This window comes from Atractosteus spatula, chromosome 5, assembly GCF_055471065.1.
Source record: "Atractosteus spatula isolate fAtrSpa1 chromosome 5, fAtrSpa1.hap1, whole genome shotgun sequence".
Classification (NCBI taxonomy): Eukaryota; Metazoa; Chordata; class Actinopteri; order Semionotiformes; family Lepisosteidae; genus Atractosteus; species Atractosteus spatula.
This window is the reverse complement of record NC_142710.1, coordinates 25,259,590-25,284,671: the sequence shown is the minus strand read 5'-3', so window position 1 is coordinate 25,284,671 and position 25,082 is coordinate 25,259,590. Positions and strand designations below refer to the sequence as shown.

At 35.6% G+C, this 25,082-nt stretch overlaps 1 protein-coding gene across 1 annotated transcript; it reads left to right on the top strand.

Moving 5' to 3' along the window:
• The first annotated feature begins 8,424 nt into the window (after positions 1–8,424).
• Positions 8,425–18,971, top strand: gpr26 (G protein-coupled receptor 26). Its single transcript, XM_088917164.1, has 3 exons — positions 8,425–9,326; positions 12,273–12,386; positions 18,740–18,971. Exons 1-3 carry the CDS (start codon positions 8,656–8,658, stop codon positions 18,969–18,971), a joined length of 1,017 nt encoding a protein of 338 aa, XP_088773290.1. The 5' UTR covers positions 8,425–8,655.
• The last annotated feature ends 6,111 nt before the right edge of the window (positions 18,972–25,082 follow it).

Genomic DNA, 25,082 nt, shown 5'->3' with positions numbered 1-25,082 from the left:
ATTTATGGTATTTTGTTAGTAGACAGTGTAAATAATGTATATATGGGAATATGGTATGATTTAAGAGTTACATATTACTTAACCATTTTAAAAGTCTTTATACTTCTTTTACAAAAAAGGCAAGCATAGAGTTTTTAGGCAATCTCCTTCACAGAAGACACCTCAGCCTTTTTGCCAGGCTATCTAGTCTCAAATCTACAACCACTGAATTTAAAGACAGTTGCATCATTCCCTAAGACTACAACCTATGATAGACAAACATTTATAAAACTATAATTTAATAATTTTAAAAGAAAACTGTCCCATTCAGGCTACATATATTTTTTAATTAATAGATAGCAGGTGTGTCTCTTGTTCATGAATCCATCTGAAAGTAATCATGCCTGGCTGGTCATGCATACAGCAGGAAGCAAGGACATATTTTAGAGGAATGTCAAGGACTGAAAATGTCCCTTGTGCAAAAATTTCCCAATTCTTTTCTAAGGTCAGCGTAGTAGAGATTTCACTACTTACAACCAATTCCAGTTCAAGTCTTCAATACACACAGATACAGTATTTAATTATTTAACTGAATATTCCTGAAATAAAAGAGTGACTAAATTATGGAAAGGAATACACTGGAAAAGACAATAACTCTGTTCATAGTGGTGAGCAACAACACGTGACTTTTTCATAACTGATTTACTCACCTCCTGGTCCCAAAGGAGTCTTCACTATGTGCCATGACCCTGTTTTAGTGGTAGGACATGCATGTCCCATGGATCCTGAGAGATGTATTACAAGACTAAGACAGGAACCCAGCTGTTCTCAGGTGAGGGGTCGGATTAGGGACAGAACCTAATCTTTTAAGTTGGGGGTTGCACATAGTGGCAACAACTGTACTCCATAAAAACACCAACAGGTTACCATGTCACTGTGAGTTTTCCCAGACAATATTTCCTGCAAACCACTTGCAGGGTGTTTGGATGTCAGTTTCCAGAAACATGCAGCAGTTTTTGCAGGAAAATAATTTAGGTGTCGGTGCATGCTGATAACAGCCTGAGTGATGATTCACCCTCAATCCTTTGCTAAGTCTGCTTAACAATGCTGCTTTTTAATGGAAATACCAGAAAATATTGGGAAAGTGTATCTCTTCAGCAGACATGACTCGAAAGGATTAAAGGTGTTTTTTTGGAAGGCTGATTTATCGATTTGTTGGCTTTAATGACCTTCTCTCCTTCAATAAGTGCTCCTGTGCTTACAGCTCTGGTTCAAGAAAGCTGAAATACTTGACTGTGTCACCAAAAACAGGAAAAAGAACTGTTTTCTGTTTAATTAAAAGACAGTGCACATTGGAATCGGACAAATTTAATATATGCTTGAAGAGAATACTGTATTTTATAACAGTGCCAAAATTAAACAAGAACATGTTGAAAAACTATTTTATAGTTGTTAACTGGGTTGCCCATTTTCTTCCACTGTTGAATAACATTAACCAGCCTTCACATTCTCTTTAATTTGAGAAGTTAATTAGAAGGCAGTTTGTTTGCCTAAACAAGAAAATAAAACAACAGAATACAGTGATAATAGAGTGGAGATACTATCAGTAGTTCAGTGGCATTTAATACTCATTTGCTTTTTCCAGTGCATTAAGGCACAGCTTGACATGCCCTAGGTAAACATTATCTCCTCACACGCACACTGTCAAGCTGTGTGTGGGTGTTCATGTGTGCAGGACACTACCGCTTTTGTCTGTTTTATCTATCATGTGACATCTTCACTGAATTCTCTACTAATTATCTAAAATGTACTGCATTTACTGCCGATAAGCATTTGATGTGTTTAACAGTAAGGACACATAAAAAAAATGAACAATTACATGTTCATTAAAAAGACCTTGTGATATAAGACAGTCCTGTTTTCTCAGGAAACAGGATATTCAGGATATACGTTTCTAGCAGTGTGTTTAATGCATAACCTAAGAAACACAGTTGTATTTTGTTTTGGAAAGGTAGGAAATCTCATTTTTGAAGCAGATAAAGATTTCTAAAGTCCTCCCTCTGCAGTGGGTGTGCTAGTTGATGTTAAATACACATTGTATCATCTCATACAGAGACTTATAAGACCCTGAGGAACTGTGAAGAGCAGCCCTTTGGGAATAACCCATACAGTAACTGTCAGAACCATCTGTCTCTGCCTTGAGGAAGCCACCCTTTTATGACCATGGCACACAGCAAGCACTGCAGCTCACTTCAGACCAGCATATTTTAATGTAATTTCTATCAAAACCTCTGTGCAAAAACACTCTCTGTCAAAGAAATCTAGTCTTCCAGTTGCATCCCAGGGACTTTACAAAAAAGATTTTACCACATTGTGGAAAAATGATTTGTTATCTCAATATTCACATTGAACTGGTATTGCACTCATCCAAATCTACAGTACTTACAGATAAACTTAATAAATTTCTTCCATAGAGATGCATATTGTTACAGTATATGTCGAAAACTGTATTAAGTTATATCTTTGTACTTTAATGTAGCTTCATGTTCAGCAATAATATAAGTGAATATACAGTGATATCACCGAAAATAAAAAGCAACACAAAAATGTACAGGACACGGAGCAAGATCATTCATGTTGGAAAGGAAAAGTTTGATGACCTAAATCATTTTCAAAAATTATTTTTCTATCGGATCAGGCCCTAATCAAAGAACCAGACTCTATCTGTTATTCTTCATCTCTATGATGCTATTCGGCAAACAAACATAAAACAGGCAAGCACATACTTGTCCTACGCCTGCCCTATAAAAGCCTCTTCAGAGTACTAACATGCTTTTCAAAACACTTCCCCTCTTGTGCTCCAATCTAAAAATACAGCTCCAAAGTAATTTTACTCACCCTGCTCATTTTTTTACTCAGAATACTAAACCTTAAGACAGTTGAGGAAAAAGAATAATGCCAGATACTAACTCAACACAATGTCAGACTTGCATGTTGCCAAGAACAACGGCTCCTTCCACCCACACATACGCCTACAATGAATTCCTCATGCCAGAAGCTCACGTGTTGTGTTCCTGGATCAATTCCCAAGCTTTTAGGACATGCTGCCTAATAGAACCGTCTTCCTACAAATCTTCACAGCAGGAATGAACGCCGGAAGCATTATCTGTGTGCCTCAAGAGCTACTGTTGCTTAGAGTTGATGAAGCAAACTAATAGGCAGTGACAACCTGAGCATCAATAATTGAAAACCCATGCTTTTGAAAGAATGGCAATTTCAAGCACAGGAGCTTCTACTGAAAGCAAGCTGATTACATGTTTGAGCTTAAGAACACAAGAAATGTTACATTCAACTCAACTTGCTTGTTTGGTTGCTAGTAGCTTATCGATCTGAGAATCCCAACTGTCTTTTCTTGAAGGATATTAAGGAATTTCCTTTACCCACACAAGAAGCGTGGGTATGCTATTCAAGACACCCACAGACTTTGGTGTAAAGAAATACTTTGTTTTTCATACTGTATCTACTCAACTTTCACTTGTGTCCAAAAGAACCTTGCTTCACAGCCAAATCTGAAATAACCTTTTAGGTTGACATTGACAACTTTAAACATTGGAACATTTCTATCTAGTTTTTTAACCTGTTCATGTATGAGATTCCTTTATTGCAGGAAACAAGATCATCAGGAATAGGTACCAGATACAGTAATTGGTCCTGCGTATCACATATTGGGATGAACTGCCAAAGTTGAGGGCTGAATCAAGTACAACAAAGTACAGGGATAATTAAATAACAGATCTTCTTATACAAAATTTGTACAACTCTGGTTCTAGATGTCTGCAGATTAGCAAGTTTAACAGATCTCTTTAAATCAACAATACAGGATACAAACAGAGCACAATATGTTAGATTAACATATATTATCAAGGTTTCTGATAAAATATTAATCCTCAAATTGCAAGTAGTAGGCATTCAGAAAAAAGTGTTTGGAATGAGAACTGTTCAAATGATAGAGAACAGATTTGTCCATTCAATTAGGGAGGAGTACTGCACAGATCTGTATTGTGGCCACTGTTGATTGTTATTTATATCAATGATCTAAACTCTCATATATACAGTAATCTAGACAAGGTCCCAGATGGTGATAGAATAGGAGGAATAGCAAACACTGTTATAGCTGCAAAGGAAATTCAAACAGATTTAAATAAAATTCAAGACTGGAAAAACATTATTATCATCTTCTAGATAACATTGGGAATCAATAAGAAAACAAACAGAATGATGGTACTGTAGATATAGTTAAAAATACAGAAATTAAATAAAAAGATATTCTGATTAGATTGTGTAATTTCTTTGTACAGTAAGATCTCCTGTTCAGAATATTAAAAATCTCAATTGTGGTTACCCTGGTACACAAAAAAGAGTAATCAGACTCAAAAGCATGTACTACTAATGGACTACTTTTTTGTCTTGAACAGCCTACGTGAGGACCTGATTTAACTATTTAACAATTCAAAATCTTCAAAGGAATTGACAAAGTGAACACAAAGTCTCAACACTGAGACACAAACGAGAGGGCATAAGTGGAAACTAAAGAGAAGTACATAAAACTGAGGTACATCTTTACACAATCTGGAGCAAGGCATGTTTATGCTGCCAATACCCTGTTTTTTATGATCTTGGATGGTATTGGATCAATTAACTATTAAAAACCTAATGAGATAAATAAAAAGATATTCTGATTAGATTGTGTAATTTCTTTGTACAGTAAGATCTCCTGTTCAGAATATTAAAAATCTCAATTGTGGTTACCCTGGTACACAAAAAAGAGTAATCAGACTCAAAAGCATGTACTACTAATGGACTACTTTTTTGTCTTGAACAGCCTACGTGAGGACCTGATTTAACTATTTAACAATTCAAAATCTTCAAAGGAATTGACAAAGTGAACACAAAGTCTCAACACTGAGACACAAACGAGAGGGCATAAGTGGAAACTAAAGAGAAGTACATAAAACTGAGGTACATCTTTACACAATCTGGAGCAAGGCATGTTTATGCTGCCAATACCCTGTTTTTTATGATCTTGGATGGTATTGGATCAATTAACTATTAAAAACCTAATGAGATAAATGGGTCTAATGGCCTCCTCTATTCACAGACTTGGTTATGTTCTTATATTCTGAACAAACCTGTATGAGTGAGAGAAGAGAAGTCTTTAAATTTGGCAGATTAGGTCAGTAATTAGTTGAATCAGTTGCCAAAACTCAGTACTGAGAAATAAGGTAATTCTAAAACCGGTGTAGTAATACCGAACAAGCAGAATAATTGATATTAATGTATCAGTATAAAGTAATCTGTGAAAGACAAGAAAATCTCTAACTCTGCTTTGTCTTGATCCCGATGGTCAGTGAAATGAACACACAGCTAATTTGTTTCCCAATTATATAAAAGGTGGAAAATGGTCAATTCTCCACTAATTACTATATGCAATACAGAAAAAAATCAAAAATAATTTTGAAAAAAATCATTAACATTTTATTTACTTGGTGACATGATAACTACAAATGAGCACAAGTTCTTATTTTGTGATGTCAGTAGGGATCTGATCTAAAAGTAGGAGCTATCACATAGCTTTAATGCTCTGTATTCTTATTGGTTTTCTGTGCCTGCTCTAATATCACTGGAGCTACTGTAGGTTCATTTGCAAAACTAAATTATTATGCACTTTCATTTTAAGTTAACTTGCTCAGTTGTCATTGTACCCTCATCATACAGATTTTCTAGAAAAGCTTAACTCTAGAAGTAGAATAGTAGGGGAACCATATACTATAACACTACAAGCCCCAACCCTTTCTATGTGGAAATTAATTGGTTTATTTTCCTAGAACTGTGTATGCAAAGACTTTGTAAACACACATTTGGAATATAGGCATCAAGATAGTACACTTACACCTGAAGAAGGCTTCACAGCTGAAACGTTGTGTCTCTTTTCTTTTCAGCATGGAATAAACAATTTCAAGTGATGGATGGATGGAAATTTGGAATATCTGTTTTTTTAGACTTATCAATTATCCAATCCTGAACTCAGTAAGAGGATTTCTTGGCCACACACCAGTGTTTGTACCTTCCCCTGACAAAACCTTATTGGATGCTTACAATTGCAATGACTGTTTTGAATAAATCCAGGAAATCAAAAATCCCATTAACTCAATCTCCTCATTTACTAAGTGACTAATTAATAAACACCAAAAGCTTGCAGAAAACAATAAATATAAATTAACACTTACCAAAGAAGCAAGAGCCAGAACCACCAGAACTTAATTGTTTAATTAGGACCCTACATTCCAAACAAGCTGACTTACCTACGATTTTCAGTTTAATGCCAACCTGAACATTTGAATTGTACCACCTGAAAATATATTTGGAAAATGGTTTGACTTTGTTAAATACTGTACGTATTTCAGCACTTCACCTCGATAAGAACCTATCAGTGAATAGTGAGTATCTTACATTATACAGTATAGTATGTACAATTGTATTTTCTGATTGTAACACCCCTTAGTTGTCTTAGTAAAGGCCATAATGCAATAGTGCTAATCAAAAAATTAACATACCAATCTTTATCATATTTTATTTGCTTATATTTAATTAACCTAATTAATGGACAGTGTGTTACAAGCATAGTAACAACATCTGCACAGTGCAGCATATTAGTACTGCCCACTTGAGTTTTAAGCTTCTAATTGTGCTGCTCTATTTTCCTTCACGGATTACTGTATCTAATTGGCCATTAAAATACCAGAGAATTATGAACTGCAGAGAACGTTTCAAAGTGTGGATCTCTTTATACAGAAGCAAAAAATTAATGGCAATGATCACACCTTGGTTCCGTTAAAGCTTGTTCTTCTTCTTCTTCTTAATAATAATAATAATAATAATAATAATAATGTTCCACGTGTATTTTGCTAAGATTACAGTGCCCTCCAAAAGTATTGGGACAGAAAAGTAGAAACTGTGATACTATTTTATTCTTACCGTTGATCACATTAGAACTATATCCTACTTTGTGTTCAACCCTGTGATTTCAGGTGATTAGGAGAATTGGGGCACATTCCTTTTACGTGAACTACCACGTGTCGAAGTCAGTTTTTATGCTGTACTGTAGTTACTAGTTTTAGTTGCCTTTCTCTTTAAGACAATAATTGCATGAAGTCTGTGACCCACTGAGCTCGTGAATTTCATTGTGTGATCCGTTAAGATGCTTCGCCAAGCCTTTGCTGCTGCCATTTCATGTTCTTGTCTGTTTTTGGGGGTACTTTGACAACGATTGTTTTGCCAGCATGTAAAAGTCAGTAGCCTGTCTGAAGTTTTCCACTTTTGATTAACTTTATTTGCATTTGGTTGCATGTGTTTGAGTTATTGTCACGCTGCATGGTGAAGTATATAAGAATTTGATCTGATTAATAAAACATTTACTGTACTTATCATTTGCATTAACCTTATGATCACAAATACAATTTACAACTGTCCACACAGTACGAACACGCTTCGAATTTAATAATTTTCTGCGGAACTATCCTTTCTAATCCTATCCCGCTGAAACGCTGAAATTGGAAGTTATACTGTTGATAGGATACACCTCCTCGACATGTTTCTTATATTCATAATTGATGACTAAGCTATTACCTGCTTTAAAACTGTGGCACACAATGTTTAAGCTTGGACACAACCATATAACACGTAGTCTTTTCATTTTGTTACGGATTATATGTCTGAAAGAAAGAAAGTCAAATTTGATCTGGAATAATTCATCTCCACACTTCAGTGATCAAAATTAATTAAATCCGATTCTACAAATTCACAGCCCGGCTCATCCCCGTGAAGATACTATGCCTGATAAAACATCGTTTTTCCTACCTAACATCGCATGTAACGCTAACATTTCTCTCAGAGTAATACAGTATGAAGAAATTCCTTTGTTTAAATTACAACACGGATTTCATTATCTGTTGTAGCATTTGCAGTTTGACTATGTTCATTTTGTTTTTGCAGAGGAAATATTACTCTTTCGTATACTGTCACATACAGTCAATTTGGAGAGACGAAGAAGGGGCATAATCCAGTATCAGATTTGAAAAGCGAATAAATCACCTGTCTAATGGTAAAGCGGTTTTTCAAGCCCATCGGTGCTTTTGAGAACAGGACCTTTTCCTAAGCAACCTGAGGATATGAGGTTTTATACAGATACTTGGTTTTGGGAATATTCGGATTGAATCCTTCAAGCGCGAGACAGGATTTACAGAGTGTAAGACGTGGAAGGCGGTCTGTGCGGAGGCTGTGCCAGAAGACGTCTGCAAAGAAAAAAAAAACTTGATAAATACACTTTTTGGTATCGATGGGAGATTGTGTGCTCGAGCTTATATCTAGAGATAGTGGTTCAGTCCTCCTGATTATTTTTGGTCCCTCGCAGCTTGATGGACATCCCTGCTGCTTTGCGCACAAGGCTGAAGGCAGTGACGTTGAAAGAAGCAGATCTGCCGCTCTCCTCGGGAAATAATAGGGACTATAGGGGCACGGTGGTGGATTTATCTTGTAGCTAACACCATGCCATTCTGGTGCTGCTGTTGGTGGCTGGATACCATTATTGAAACACTGGATATCTGAGCGGGACGCACCATGGACACAGCAGAGGTGATTGTCTCTTTCCTGGTAGTAGTGATCATAATAGTGTCGTTGCTGTCCAACGTGCTGGTGCTGATTTGCTTTCTCTACAGCCCGGAGATACGCAAGCAAGTGCCGGGTCTGTTCATCCTTAACCTGACCTTCTGCAACCTGTTGATGACTGTTTCCAACATGCCGCTCACTCTAGTGGGGATCATCAACAAGGGGCACCCCGGCGGGGAAGGCTTTTGCCAGATCGTTGGCTTCTTGGACACCTTTTTGACTACTAATTCTATGCTGAGTATGGCTGCCCTGAGCATCGACAGGTGGATTGCTGTCGTTTTCCCACTAAGTTACCATTCAAAAATGCGCCACCGGGATGCTGCTGTTGTACTTGGCTACACGTGGGCACATTCCATGTCCTTCTCCACTGTAGCAGCTTGCCTCTCCTGGGTGGGGTACCATCAACTTTACGCCTCTTGTACTCTGTGCAACGCCAGGGCAAGCGGTAGCCGGACTCAGTTTGTTATTTTTACTGTGGCTTTCCACTCCCTCACTTTCCTCTTGTCCTTGATAGTATTGTGTGTCACATATCTGAAAGTGCTCAAAGTGGCGCGGTTCCACTGTAAAAGGATAGACATTATTACCATGCAGACTCTGGTGCTACTTGTGGACATTCATCCAAGGTAAGAAAAAATCAAGGTCCAATATGAAGGTCTGCGCAACAGACGCTTGGCGTTTTTTTACACGGGTATTTTAAAAGTATCGGTAAAACAGGACTCACTTTGATTTAAGATCAACCGTCAAATCTAAACGATTCTTATTAAAATGAAGTTTTCGTTGCTTAGAAGAAGTAGCCCTTTTCATATCTTTGACGCTCGCAGATAATGAAATGACTCAAGTTTTAATATTTAAACTTCCAAGAAATTCAAATTGTATGTACTTGTATAATCTCCACAACACTGTATATGATATATTGTTACAGTTTGAATGATCTTTATAATTAATTTTAACTCCTTCCTGATCAACGTACTGTAGTAGCTTTGCAAGATCTAAAATGATTATTTTTTTATTGAACTTCTTAGTTTTTATTTTGCTAATATGGTTATTACACGCTTTTTGGAATTTGCCCTTCATATATTTAGGATTCTAAGCGTGGGGCACTCTGCTTTTAAGCAATTTACATTTACCTATATTTCTTAATATATTCTATGCAATATTAATGTAAGTGCTGTTGCCGGAAATTATTTTGCTTGGATTAGTAGAGGTCCACTCAACAGGAGCTTGCCATGCTTTTAATGGACATTCGAGCACAAAATACATTTAAAAAAAAACACAAAACGCGTAAAAGCGGAATAGAAAATGTTACCGTAAAGTAAAAATACGTATTCAATGACACTGTTCAACATTTTGTCACTTTGATGATATAATACTTTAATAAAATAAAAAAAGACAGGGAAGCCAAAAGCTTTGATTCGTCTACGAGTGTAAAGTTAGCTCTGATCTGAGATCGTTATAATGTAAATATTAGAACAAGCGCAATTATCTCAGCTATGTACAGTCGATGCACCCATGCTTATGACTGCGTGACGTAAGAAGCGTGCAACAATTTAGTATTCGAACTTGAAATCAAAATCGACGGAAATATCCGTGCGGGAAAAATACCCGTGCCCTGCTTCGTTTTAATTTGGGTTTCCCCCATCTCCAAACACAAGCCTGCTACTACTATTTTTCACAAAACGATCATTAATGAAAACCTCAGAAATGGTAGCTTGTCTGGTGTGGCACAACTGACTATGAACAATGATGAGGGTTTTCTTAGTCTAATGCTAAATTAGAAATATTTACTGTATTTGTTCAATTCTGTTTTTACTCTTACCTCTGTAACTTCTGATTAGAATGTAACTGATACCAAAGAATGCATATAATGTGCATCCCTTTTATACAGAAGTTATACTTTCTAAGAAATATTAGTGATTTTTACATTGGTATTTATTAATAGATGTTATTAACAATGATTTGTAATATGATGTGGTGATTAATTCTATTTCCTAATAGATGTTGAGTCCTCTGTTTCTGGTGTGGTGGAGTTCTGCGGAGAGTTTGCATGTTCTCCGTGTGTTTGTGTAGGTCTTCCCCAGGTTCTGTGGTTCTCACACATTAAAACAACATGCCGACTAGATTAATTGGTGCCACCAGATTGACCTAGTGTACCTGTTGGTGCTGCACAATTGACTAGAGTGCACCCTATAACTCTCAGATAAGTTTACAGTTGCTGTGAACCTTACTAAGAATGAGTACAGTAACTGTCAGATAATGGATGAAGGATAATGACACCTATATTAATACCTTATGTTTTCAAACATTTCCAATTCAAGCATTTACAATTTTAAGAATACTATACAATATATATTTTTCAACAGCATGAAACTGTGAATTTTATCATTGTGATTTTCTACCCCCATCAAGTGCAGCTTTTTTTTCAGAAATATTGAGATTGTCTTTGCCCGTACAGTACTAACTGCAGCCACACTGATGAGAACAGAATGAGATTGTCTTTAAACACATTGCCAGCAAAGGTGATAGACTTCAGAAACATACAACAGTAAAATAAACAATAAACAATAAATAAAAATCTATGACATAGAGAGCTTGTATCTATTACAATATTGTTTTTTATGTCTTGCCCCATGAGAAACTGTAGGTAAATGGTTTACATGTCATTTCTTCGTAGATGGAATTTATGTACAGTATGAACTATGTCACTATGTCTAGTCAAAATTCCTCTGGACTCTTTCAACCAGACGGCACTTCAGCTAAGAGCAACAGGACAGAATCACACATGAATATGAAAAGCACAGGACCTGGAAGAAGAAACAGATTTTGTGGTGATAGTGATATGTAGTGATACAATCCAAACCATTTTCCAAAACACTAGTGTCCACAGATTACATACAGTAGCTAAGGAGGCCAAGCAACATCAGGGCTAGAATGAATCCTACATACAGTAAAGCTAGGCAAAGTACAGTATTTGGTAATACCTATTTGGAAACTTTCAATACTAAATAAAAAACACTATGGCACAAGTCAGCATTAAAAAAACAATATTTGTTCTCTCTCCCATAGAATGGTTAAGGATATAGTTTAATTAAGATGATACGATGATAAAAATACATTATATTGCATCACTTCAAAACTTAAGTTTGGTGTCATGCCCAGTTTTGCTCACACTTAACTTATATCAATATATTCCAGGTGACACAAGCACACACATGTATAAAACACATAAAGGACTATCCCTTGGCTCTGTCTTGTAATTTTTTAATTCCCTTTGAGGGCTGAAGTACTAAGTATTGTACTAGCAATGATGCAGGACCCTTTTCTATTTACTCAAGTGGCTACTTCATCTTATGCAGTATTCTTGCTCCAACCTGATTAAATGCATTCTGTTGAGAAAAAGATGAACTGAGCATTTTCCTTTTCCTCTAAATGCCTCACAACCTCAAGCAGTTTCTTAAATCACACATCAGTTGGTGTATTGATTTCACATAGAACGCAGCTGTTTTGCTTTCTTCTCTTTATTTTACTTTGAAGACTCAACTGCTTCTCATTCTTGTCTTTCACCTTCACAGTGTTCGACAGCGGTGCCTTGAGGAGCAGAAAAGGCGGAGACAGAGAGCAACCAAAAAGATTAGCACCTTCATAGGCACCTTTGTGCTTTGCTTTGCACCATATGTAATAACAAGGTGAGTCACAAGAAGACAAAGTGCTAGAAAGGCTGACTCGCTACATAAAGCAAAGTCCATTGCCTGTAATTCAAAGACTATAATTCGTGTGTAAGATGAGGCATTTTTGTTCTCACACAGAAGAGGATCTAATATCAGAAATAGCCTTATACTTCATCCAGGAGTTTTTCCCTATTATGTAGCAGTAAAAACATACTTGCAGAACAATATAGAACGCAAAACATTGTATGCTATCAGTAGGACCCATTAAAATGGATCAGGATGTAGAAGCTATAAGCTTTAAAGCTTTAAGCTTTAAAACATTAAATATATCACTTCTATGAGGTGTATGATGCCTGCAAGTTCCACAGGCTTCTAGTTCCTATTCCTCAATCTTTCCCTCTAACATGACCAGTGACTATAAAAGGATCATTACCCCGGATAGTGCACAGTATGTTTAGTTATTACAGTATGTTCGATTCTAAATCTGCTGTAAATTCAAAGTATAAAGATATATCTTATACTCACAATAGCTTTATTGCCATGATAAGGATATTTTAACTTACTGTATTTATAGAAAACCAACAAGCAATAAAGTGATTTAAAGATAAATAGTGTACTATATATGCTTATACAAATTGTGTAAACAAATGAAAAGGTCTTTTTTTAATTCCACATTTAAATGATTGATTTGTAAAGGAAAATGGTGATAAATCAGAGAATAGCACTACTATTCTATACTATTACAGAAACCCTCTAAGCATTTGAAATAAAATGAAATTCTGTTACACTACAGATGAAAGGCTGAGACAAGTACTTTTTGTACAGATATATGAACTGGAATATGGGAAAGAGAAGGGGATAATTTCAGTCAATAATTCAGTACTTAATTCCACTTCTATGCATTGTTGAATTTTGCACCTCCACAAGATGTTCCTTTTACACAAAAATAAACAAAGGGAGATAGACGCTATGCCCTCCTGGCAGGCTTTAAATCTCTTGCCAGTGAAAGATTAAACTGTGGGGCAACAGTAATAAAAAATCTTTAACAATTAAAAAAAAAATAGGATTCTGATACCATATTCTCTAGATGCCTGTCCAGATTACAATGGAACATAGTATTTATCACATAGAATGAAGAGAATATAAATGCAACTTTATACATTTAACACTTGGATTCTGAACGCTGATGGTTGTGTTTTCCTACGTCCTTAAAATGAGAAAGATAATTATTAAGAACTCAGGTTTAAAGATGTTTGACTCTAGATCTTGACACAAATGTTTTGGTGTATGAATACATTCCAACCTTAAGGCGAATATTTACAGTAGTAAAACTCCCCAGAAAGGATTCATTTCCTAGTCCTTCAATTTGCAATATTTCTTCTCCTTTTTCAGTATAGTCAGTTGTTTAATTTTTTGTGATTCTCATATGTTGATAGATCACTCTTTGACTGCTGACATACACTCCAAAACTGAAAACCTCTCAGTTAATTATTGCAGTGACAAGGTCAATGTGGTAAATTAGTGCATCAATAGGAAAACTGATTCGTGTAGGGCTCCATTAATGGCAAAGGAGGACTGGATTTTGCAACTGATGGTGCCAGCACTACAAAATGTTATAGTAGTATCAATAATTTATTAACCTTTTCAGCAGTGTTTAGGGAGTTTCAATGGTATGTTAAATAGTGCCAATGCCATTTGCAGAATATCAGAGCACAGGCAAGCTGTACTCAGCACATCTGCACACAGCATGGATAAGACATCTTTTTTTTTTTAAAAAAGGAAACACAGGACAGCAACATAAGCAAGAAATGAGCTGCATTTTACTTTATTCTCTTATGTCAAAAAATTGCATTAGATAATAAAAACACCCCAAACTCACATTTTTAGTGAATTATTACAATGTAAATTATATTGTATTCAAGAATGTTGTTAAAGAGTAGCAAGGAATAGTGCAGTGCCAGGTACTGATAGAGTACTTGTACATAAAAATAGAATGATAACTTAAACCCTAAGGTTTTGTAAGTATTTATTCCTTGCAGTATATACAATTATGTTTAATAAGTTAATGTAAGTCAAGACAACTGTCAAGGCTTATCTGTATGACATGTTTTTTGTTCGTTTTCAATTGCACATGTACTATATACATATTCTTTCTACTGAAAATAATATTTGTCTGAAAATCGAACTGGTGGAGAAAATAAACCCACAACTGTTAAAAATGCACTCCAGGCTATACTGTGGAGCTGCAGGACTGAAATGTGAGTTAAATGGGCTCTGGGATTCATGATAAGTGTCACCTGCAAAATCCGCTTGGGGGACTTACAGTATGAGGCAAAACACTCGGTGGCTGTGAGCTTTAATGAAAAGCTACAATACACGCATTGTTTTATAATTAGCGGTGTTTTCGAGTTTTTAGATAGAAGTTGGAATCAGTTTATGGTAAGCTTAAAGAGATGAGATTGAAAATAAGCACAGAAAGCAAAGAGCCAAGGACTTTTTCAAAATACCTATCACAGATTAGGATTTTTCTTTAAATTCAAATGTCAAATTCTGTTTTTTACCTTCATTCATTTTGTATTTTATCTGATTTGAATAAGCATTACTGACCATGGAGTAATATGGAACAAGCACACAGACAGAAGTGACTTATGTCATATGACACTTCCCTACTATCACCACTAATACACTATTTTATTGCACTGTAAAACCTAACAGTGACATGAAATTAGTATTGTTCTGACTGTCTTGAAAAAAGTTTTTTAAATAGTATTAAAAATGTTCCCAGTCTGCTGCTACTGCTTTAAAAATGCTCCTGAATTAAGACAGTATCCCAGACTTATTAAGTGAGAGTAAATTAATAAACTAAAATCACTCTTCTTGGAATCAGAATGGTGTTGTGACATTCACTGTAAACCTGCAAGAACAAGTATCTGTGAAGGGAAAAGTGAAGAGCTTAGAGGGCTATTCATCCCCTGCTCTGCTGTGGATGCAATGTCCATAGAACAGTGTGAGGCAGTTAAGGAAAAACATGTATTGATTTTAAAGCACATAAATACCTCAGATATGGTTATAACACATACTTTACCATAAAGTCAAGCATAAATAATACACAACAAATCTAAGAAATGTATTTAAAGCATTATCTGGATCACATTAATCTAAACAAACTCAGCCCTTTCATTCAAACATTGATTATGGAGTCACTTAACAGAGATCAGCCACTGAGTCAAGAGTTCTTCTGCATGTGTAATATCTGTCCTTTGTACCTACAGTACATGAGAAAATATAATTGACGAATAGACCAAAGTTAGGACCCTTCAGTGTAGTTTAGCAGTGTTATCCAATGAGGAACTGGAAAAAACAATTAATGAATGTCAAATATAAATGGACCCATTCACATTTTTATAACTTCCTTATAATTAAGACGTGCTAAATGTGTTAGACAAGCATACAGTATTGCAACTGTTAATTTTGAAACAAAATATCTGGAAGACAGGTGAACATACCTGCAGTACATATACGGTAAGATATTGTACCATTAAGTGTGCAGACAGAGAGAAGACTAAACAAGAGAAAAGACTAATTTGTCGTCTGTATTCATTGGAGAGAAGTTTGGGATGTGAGCTAAAAGGAGGGGGTCAGATAATGGGGTCTGATATACCATTTACAGTAGTTCACATTTCAGAAGTAAAAATATTGTAGCGCGAGGTTAGTAAAAGACTCAAACACACTGATGCAAGAAGGACAGAACCTTTATTAAAACCTTAATGCTCTTAACTACTGTATTTTCATTGAGGGCTAAACCAGATGGATAGAATTCTGTATTGCTTGAGATTTAATAATGCACATTATAACCAAATTATCAATTATATATTTTCAGTGTTTATTAAACCCTTGTTCATATTAACACATACTGTACAGTAGTTGTAAATATTCTACCTGGATTAGAAAACGGGTCTTAATATCTGTCTTCAACTCCATACTCTACAGTAGGTATCTAGGGCTGATAGCATATGTCATTGGTATGTGAAAAAGCTAATTTAGTCTTAATAAAAATGTAGAAATCCAGCACCTAATTGGCTCAACCGGTAGAGTCACTTACCCAAGTGCAGGCTAGGCTTTATGATCCAGGCATCACGAGCCTAACCTGGGGCATGTCACTAGCCAACTGTGACAGGAGGATGGCACACAATTTGTTGAGCACCATCAAAGGAAAGGTTGGAATTAATCACAGTCAGTGAGGGATGAGCCTGTCCTTATGCAGGAACTGAACCCCTTGTACTGGCCTACATAGCCAGTGACATGTCAACAGATGAGTTGGCGGGTTAGAGGAGACTAGGACACTGCTGGCCATCACAGTCATCACATTCCTGTTTCACTGGCCTGTGAGTACTATTCTCTGTGATTTACAATGAAGAGTGAACATTTAGGTGTTTCTGTAGCATATTCCTGCGGGAAAGTAGCTTCTCAAATGTGTGAAACAGATATACAGACAGTGGTAATGATAGTGCTACAGTATACACCTAATTTTAATTTATCATCTTCCAACTGCTCCTTTAAGATGTATGAAAACTTAGTATAATCCAATATTTTTTAAACTAGTACATTGAGTTATTTTTTTCAATTTTATTCATTTTGCATTACAGGTCAATAGCTATTGTTCAGCCATACAGCATAGACTCAGGACACTAACATAAAGAAAACTGATTTTAATTCTATGATAAATGAACTTCAATAATAGTTAAGTGTTTTGTGGAGTACAATTTCTGAAGAATATGTGATGTGTATTCCTAATGTACACTGTATTAAGGCTAATGTTTATACATGGTTTTCACAAAAAAATACTTGTCTTTATACTGTTATGCAACTTGTTATAGATCCACTTAAAAACACTCAAGTAGTACTAACATGGCTCTATACTGTACACAATCTTATCCATAACCCTAACCTTTACCATAAAACTGGTGGATATCATAAACCTCATCATGCCTTATACACTCATTCCAATGTTCAAAACACTTCTCTTTCTAAACGACTTTAAAAAAAAAAACAGTAAACCCATGTTTCACAAGCTTTTATGCTGATAGAAAATAGAATTGATTATCTACATATTCTATATATATCAACTATATTGATTATCTGTGTCTGCTGTGACAAGTCAAAGCCTATCCTGGAAGTACGTGGCTGAAGGAGGGATTGACAAATTAATCGGTGTTTTGTGCCTGTGTGTGTGTGAGCGCTGAGATGGACAGGCCACCTGTCCAGGGTCTTGTCCTGGCTTCTGTCATCAGTATGTTTCCCAAATGGGATCTGTTTATTGCTAATATACATTAATGCTTTATGGCATAAAAACAGGATGTTTTAAAAAGGTATGGAGCCATCAAGTAGGCTTAATTCTCAAAATCCCTGTATTTGTTAGAAATTCTAAGATCCATTTTGGTGCAGGACTTAACAAACAATTGTCATATTGCATTAAAGTTGTTGCTTGTGTTTCCTCAGTTTACTGTCCCTTTAAACCCTGGTAGGTCTCTGTTCAGGGCCCTGACTTTTGTTTGCTAAACACCTGGAAATTTGAACAAGGAGCAGATCTTTGCCTTAAGAAGGGACATGTACAGTAGGTCATGTGTACAGACCGTTCAAATACTCCTCCAGAAATTGTAACTACATAGGCTGGCAAATATCAATTGTTGTAGAGCTGTGCAGGAAAAAGCTCATGAAGAGAAAAGTATAACATTAATTTTGTTTTTAGGCAATAACAATAGAAAATCATTTGATTTACTACATACAGTATACTGTATGTCATAGTAGAAAACATACAGTGCAGTTAATGTGGAAAGCAACTTTCCTGCACATGATGGAAGCTTTCAGTTTAATAAAATAGTCAGGTTTAGCTGAAAGTGAAGAGTCTTCATCCCTCATTTGATTGTATTGCATTTTGTACAAGAGTACTCTCTCTCTCTTAAATTCTAAATTTAAATTAAATTGTTTAGCACCATATAAAAAAAAGAAAATAATTAACTAGAATTGGAGCATAAATTAAAACATTTTATCTCTGGCCTCTTTTCTCTAATGTATCTTTCATATCGTTGACCCAAAAAAATGCTTCAATAGACTGAAAATGGTTGAAAATCTGCAGAGGAACTCCCAAGATGAATGACTCACTACTTAATGAGCATTGAACAGAAATGTGTTTTGAAGTAAAACAACATAAAAATCATCTCATGACAGATTGTATAGTAGACTGCGGGATTTTGTTGTTGTTGTTTTGGTTTGCTACGATGACTTCAGCAGATGTCTTGGGGGACAATGTAAGGCCGTCTGTAAACGCTTCTGCCTGATTTGCTCTTTTCTTTCTATGTGTGTCTTGACAGGCTAGTGGAGCTGTTTCCAGCAGTGCCTATCAACCCCCACTGGGGAGCTGTTTCCAAGTGCTTGGCTTACAGTAAGGCGGCCTGTGATCCTTTTGTGTACTCCCTGCTCCGGTATCAGTACAGGAAGACATGCAGCGACATCGTTAACAGAATCTTGAAAAGGGGCTCTTTAAACTCATCAGGAGTAAGGGGGGAGAATGGAAGAAACAATATTATACAAACTACAGAGTGAAAGTGGGGGACAAAATTACTGTGGGCAGCATATGACTCAAGAAAACCAAAAAGCTACAAAACCTAACTTTCATATAGAAGCAGGTGTGGTTTGAATAACCAAGTCATCATACTGATCTGCAAGGTGCATCAGAATGGGATGGAAATAGCTTGTGTAATACAAATATTTATAAGTAATTTTTCATACTGGGCTACTGTAAGTTAGTTATACTGTGTTGCTTACACAAAAAACAATACTATGCTTCATACTATACAATAACGTATTTTTGGAGACAAACTATGAAATGCCAGATTGAACCCCTAAATGATACCCTTCTCTGTCTTTAAAAGCAGATGGATTCCTTTCATTCCCAGTTAAGGAGTATGCAGTCAGAGGTACAACTAGCAGATAGCTGATCGGTGTTCTCCCATAGTCCATGCCAGCCAAGCAAGAGCAATCTCACTGTGCAAGGGAATCAATGATTTGGGTGGTTGATCTGCAGATAGGATCATATTGTTCTCAATAAGCTTTGTAATTTACTGCCCTTTTCAAATTTGCTATTCGCTGTCTGCAATTTTCTTTCTGATTGATTGTAGGGGGCATGTTAAAAGTTATTGTTCTATGTTATTTCCAGTGTCTCCTACTGAAATTTGTGTTCATCATTATGCAGAGGTTAATGTACATTATAACTTTTACATTATGATGAAGGGGACATTCTAATCCAAGAAGAAAAAATTGAAAAACAACTCTAGTTGCATAAGTGTTAATGGGACATCATCTTCATTTTAAGTCTCCTGGGAAACAGAGTCTTTCCTCACCACCATACTGTACCTACCAGCTGACAGGGGGATAGACTTTATCCGATACTCCTGGTCTCAGTTGTAATTTCCCAGTTTTCTAAGAAACAACAGTTGTGCTTTCTGAAACCAATTATTGGTGATGCCCACCAGCACTGTACATTTTAGCACAAAAATAATAATAGGGAAGAAAAAATCTCTTCATTATGTTTCCGATGCTGCTGAAGTCAGCCCCTCAGGTTGTTTGATCAAGTGTAGCATAACTGACAGTGCTTGCCTCAGCTTGCTTCTGAACTGCAGAAGAACTAAGCCTGCGCATTGAGTGCCTTCCTCGGTAGACATGCCTGACTTTATGGAAAATGCAGCCCACCCAACTGACAACCAGTGTTACTTTGCATGCCTTTTTAAATGGTTCATGCAATGTGAATAGAAATAGAAATATAGCCCCTAGTTTTTTGTCCTGAAGATATTCAGTGAGATTGAAACTGCAGTGGAATCATTTGATGAACTGGCTATCTTAAGGTTTTAGGGGTGTGAAAGTTTGAAATGAGCTGCGCTTCACTTCATCAACTCCTTGAATAGAGGATGTCAAGCTGGGAATTGAAAAAGACTGTAAATATACCCCACTCTGCCTCATGAAATGTAAATATTTTTTTATTTTTCTATACAAAAAAATATAGAAAAAACATTATGAAAGAGGAAGTTTAGTTAAATTATTCTTTCTGAACAAAACACCACTCAGCTATGTGGAAAAAGAATGCTGCATTCGTATATTGTACTGCTCAAAAGATAGAACTGCTGGGTGATACTTGCTTATGGTGTACTGTGGTGTTTCTTCCTACTGTACTGTATGTCTTTAGTTCCCACGCAGGACTTTACAAATGTGTGTTTTTTCATTGTTTTCTGTATCAGAAGATTTGAGATTTGTTTGATGGCCAAGACATTTGGTTTTTGCCTTTGAACACATCATTGTAAAGAGCCTCTGTATCAGAAGGTTCTGATTTGGCCCTACATGCTGCAGGTTAAACAGGAAGCTTTTATCATCTGGACCCACCTGTTAGTTCATCTTACTTGTTATAATTCCAATTAGACATATTCTATATGGTATTCTCTAATGTTTCAAAAAATGGCTTTGTGTCCTGTTAAGCTTCTGTATAAAAATATTTTTAGTTTTGATAACTCAATTTGATAGGAAGCATTGACATTATAACATTATCCATTTACTGTCTTTAATTTTGGTTTACATTCTTTGCCCATTGGGTACACAATTCAAAGTATTTCTGCCTTCAAAGTAACTTGTTTATACCAAGCATCTTCTAGCCAACAGTTAGCACTGGACAGGTCTGACTCTTGGCCAACTATGGACAAACCCAAAGTGGAGTAAGGTAACTTCAAAACATTTTTCAATTATTTGGATGTACAGTAGCTTCTTATCAGTTATTAAATCACTTAACCGCCACTCCCAGTGTGCCAAACGTGACAGGCTAAAGTTAACTGAATGGTGTGGGTACAGTTTGACATCTCTTGGTCTGTATGTAACGAACCAGCCACCACCAACAACCAGTGATTTAGACCACTGGAGATTCAATAGAAGCAACCTACCATTTTCAGGGTGATCAGACTGTCTGTTGCACTCTGTATACTGTAGCTGCAGCACTTTTCAGAACCTACTTTTTACCTGGAGCCATTAATTATCATCTTAGATAACAGCTGTGATGGAAAGGGAATCATGCAGAACACAGATAAATGACAACATGGGCAAAGAAGAAATAACAGGAAAACAGTAATAAACACTAATAATTTAACCTGGGTTCTCCAGATTCACTTCTTCTCTGATGCTCATGCTAGACAAGTAAAGTAGATGCAAGGCTCAAATTTCTAACCAAGACACTGGCTGTAAAATTGGAGGCATTCCACGCCTCAAATAGTGTAAAGTGTTCCAATGCAATTGTGTCCTAATTTGACAGAAAGTGTTATTATATGGCATTGTTTTGATTTCTTGGAAATTATTTTCTCAGTCTGATCTCTACCCTAGGGCTTAGAACTGAAAAAGAAAACTCTCTGCCAAAATTTTCATCTATAGAAAAAATTCTAAAATAGTATCATTGCATCCTTGCTTCCAAGTGTAAAGGATCTAATTTGGTTCTTTTTGACAGATGCATTATCTGATTGTTTCTTTTTTGTTCTTGATGATTTAATATTTTATGAATGTGAAATTATTCCATTGCTCTTGTGCGTTTTTTGTTTTCAGCCTAATTAACCTGAACTTCAGTCAGGACAGAGCTACACATCAGCTACAAAGCATGTGCTAAACTATGCTAAGAAGCACTGCTTGATCGTCACAGTAAATTGAACGGCTAGCAGGCAAATCAGGACAATGAAATATGCTAATCCTTTCATATTTCTGTTACATAATGAATGAAAGGGTTATCTGCTTTCCTCTGCTTCAAATATTTAATTTCTGAATTTAAAAATCTTTAGGAAACTATTTTGCCAGTTCAGACTGTGCTTTATTTGAACACCACTATTGTGAGTGCCATCAAAATAGAAGAAAATGAAAATGATTTTTGGGACAGCTTAGAGCATTTTAGTTTTTACTTTGAATTGGTAATAGATGGAACATTTTGTTTTGTTCTTACTAGGAAGGTGTATACTGTATGTTTTAAATGGCTTAAAATGGCTTGTGATACATTTGACATTCAGAAACCTAAGTACATTCATATCCATTAATACGGCCAATTTCAATTAAAATGAAATATCTTGTTCATAGCTCATTAACTGCCCGTTGATTTTTTTCATTACACATTGTCAAGAACATACGTACTTTTAACAGTATGTTTAAAAGTATAGTTAAACTTAGCAGGAGTCATATGCAGACAAGTGGAAGAATTATGTGAAACCAGTTGTTTCATTTATGGGTGTTGCAAAAATGGAAATAATCAATATGATGAACTACATTGTGGTGAAATCTACAAGATTAAAAGGAATTTTGCAGACATGTACTTCTTTCCAAATCACATTGCCATTCTAATTCTTAAAACATTTTGAAAACAAGAAATTAAAAACAAGATCATCACAGCGCCTTCTTGTACTTAAATTGTGATGGCACTGCATTTTTCTTCAAAATAATTTAAATCACACATTAGCCATTCTGCATATGTAGCCCTCAAATTCAGCATGATTCAATCAACATCACTTTTGAGTATTTTCACTGGATATTAAATCTTAGCCGATAACTGTCTTCTTCAGTTAGCTTCTTCATCTTTGTTGCCCTAGAAAATATATGTGGCTGTTCAAGAATGCTTGTTTAACAGCTCCTATTTTTAACCAATTAAGGACGTCTAAAAATGTCATGATCATAAGAAATGCAGCATTTAAAAAATATTTTTCCTGTATGGCTGATACAAGTTCATTTTTGAAAAGATTGTTTTTTACTTGAAACAAGCAATGTTGTGTGTTTTTCCATTTTGTAAGGTAAGCATGATGAAAGTTCTTGTCAGGTTCTGTATGAATAAAATTTATAACAACGTCTCAATGTTTTGAAAGAGGTCAGATGCTTTTGCAGTGTTTCAGAAGTCAAAACTGACATGTACTAAGCTATCTTTACATTATTTACTATTCTCTACTATTCATTAACATTTAATATGTATTGAAGCTATATAATAAGTCAGCTTTCAGAAGCTATTTTTCTAAAGGGAAATATTGTTCAATATAATCTTACAGTTTAGGGATACCATTTCAAAATTCTAGTTTAAACTCCAGCATTATTGCAGAAGTCACAGTTTTGTTCTACTGTATTTAGTTACCGTATGTTCATAAACTGACTGGTCAATAGATTAAATGCCTTAAATATTGCTGTATGTCAGTGATCTTTTTATTTGACCAATTATCTTGTTGCCCGTTCATAAATTTAAGTGGATTTAAAGATAAAATCTTATCCTTTTCTCCAATGATCAAAAGTAAGATTGTGGTCAGAAACAAATTACTTTGGGCTTTTCAAAACCAGTTTGAAAACCTGCTCTCCCCTGGGTAATGTAAAGTTAACTACAGTATGTGAACTTGATTTGTTAATTGTGTTTCCATACAGCAGTTATGTTCTTAACTTGTGTCTATAGGAAAATATATTTTATGACAGTGCCAATTGAATCAGTAAACTTTCATAAGTAGCAGTTAATTAAATAGATTTTATTATGTAAAAGTTGAATTTACACTGTATTCAACACAGAATTCACACAATAATTTTTTATACTGTATATGCAGGAATGTATTATAAATATTTTTGTTAACATCTTTGTTAAAGACTATGTGCTTGTAATTTTTATGTGATTTCATTTAAGTAGGTTATAAACTGTCTTAGAGAAATGCGTGGCTCACATGGTACTGTACGTGAAAACAAGTAAATATTAACTGTAGGGTAAATTTGTTTAATCTTTATAGCTAATTCACTTATAATTAGTTTGTATTAGCTGAAGAAAAAAGATTGGATAAAACATTGTTGTGCCCGTATACTTAATGAAAATGTAACTACTGTGTAAGTGCACGTGATTTTATTCAGATACAATGCTACAACAAATCTCTTCCTCACATTTAGGTAAAAAATCTTTCATGTTTTCAAAAATTGCATTTAATTTCAGATTGATTCTATATCCATAAAGTAATTACATTTTAAACACAATATAAGGTGGAAACTAAGGTTAAATTACTGAAGTAAAATCCTTAATTATTTGTTATTATGAAAATGGATGATTATTTTTTAACAGACGGTGGTGGTCCAAAAAAAAAGAAAAAACATATCAGTGTGGTTCTTGCATATTGTGTAACTGCACCAGATTAAGCTGCCAGAAACAAAACGGAAATAAAGGTCAAACTCCTATCAATGGAAAACATGTAACAGAATGAGATCCAAGCTCTGTTCACTCATCTTTTATTCTCATTTTCTTATGGCTGGCAGAGGTGACAATGGAGCTGGAAACATATGATGCCACAAATGATGCCAACAGCTGCAATTATAATTGTAATTGCTATCATTGGTGTATTGCAAGATCTGTGCAAGCTCTGTTATGCCTAGTGACCTGTTCTCTTCTTTTAGGATCACTGTGTGTACAGTGGAAGCTGAAACGACATGCTCAGTAGAACTTGCTCTCAGTGGGATAGACAAAGCATCAGTTTACTGGGACACAGAGTGTGGACTGTGTAGCACAGCTCCACAGATGATCACTTCAGTACTATCCCTGCACTGGAGTGAGTCATCTAGTCTTGAATCCTGCAAGTTCATTTTTATTTTCAGGGACAGTTAGAACAAAAATAATCATTTCTGCCTGTTGAGCATGGAGAC

Bases quoted from the DNA above. Each gene is read 5' to 3' on its own strand.
- gpr26 (XM_088917164.1), top strand. From the start codon at position 8,656: ATGGACACAGCAGAGGTGATTGTCTCTTTCCTGGTAGTAGTGATCATA. The intron at 9,327-12,272 runs GTAAGAAAAAAT...TCACCTTCACAG, and splicing joins CTTGTGGACATTCATCCAAG to TGTTCGACAGCGGTGCCTTG. The intron at 12,387-18,739 runs GTGAGTCACAAG...GTGTCTTGACAG, and splicing joins GCACCATATGTAATAACAAG to GCTAGTGGAGCTGTTTCCAG.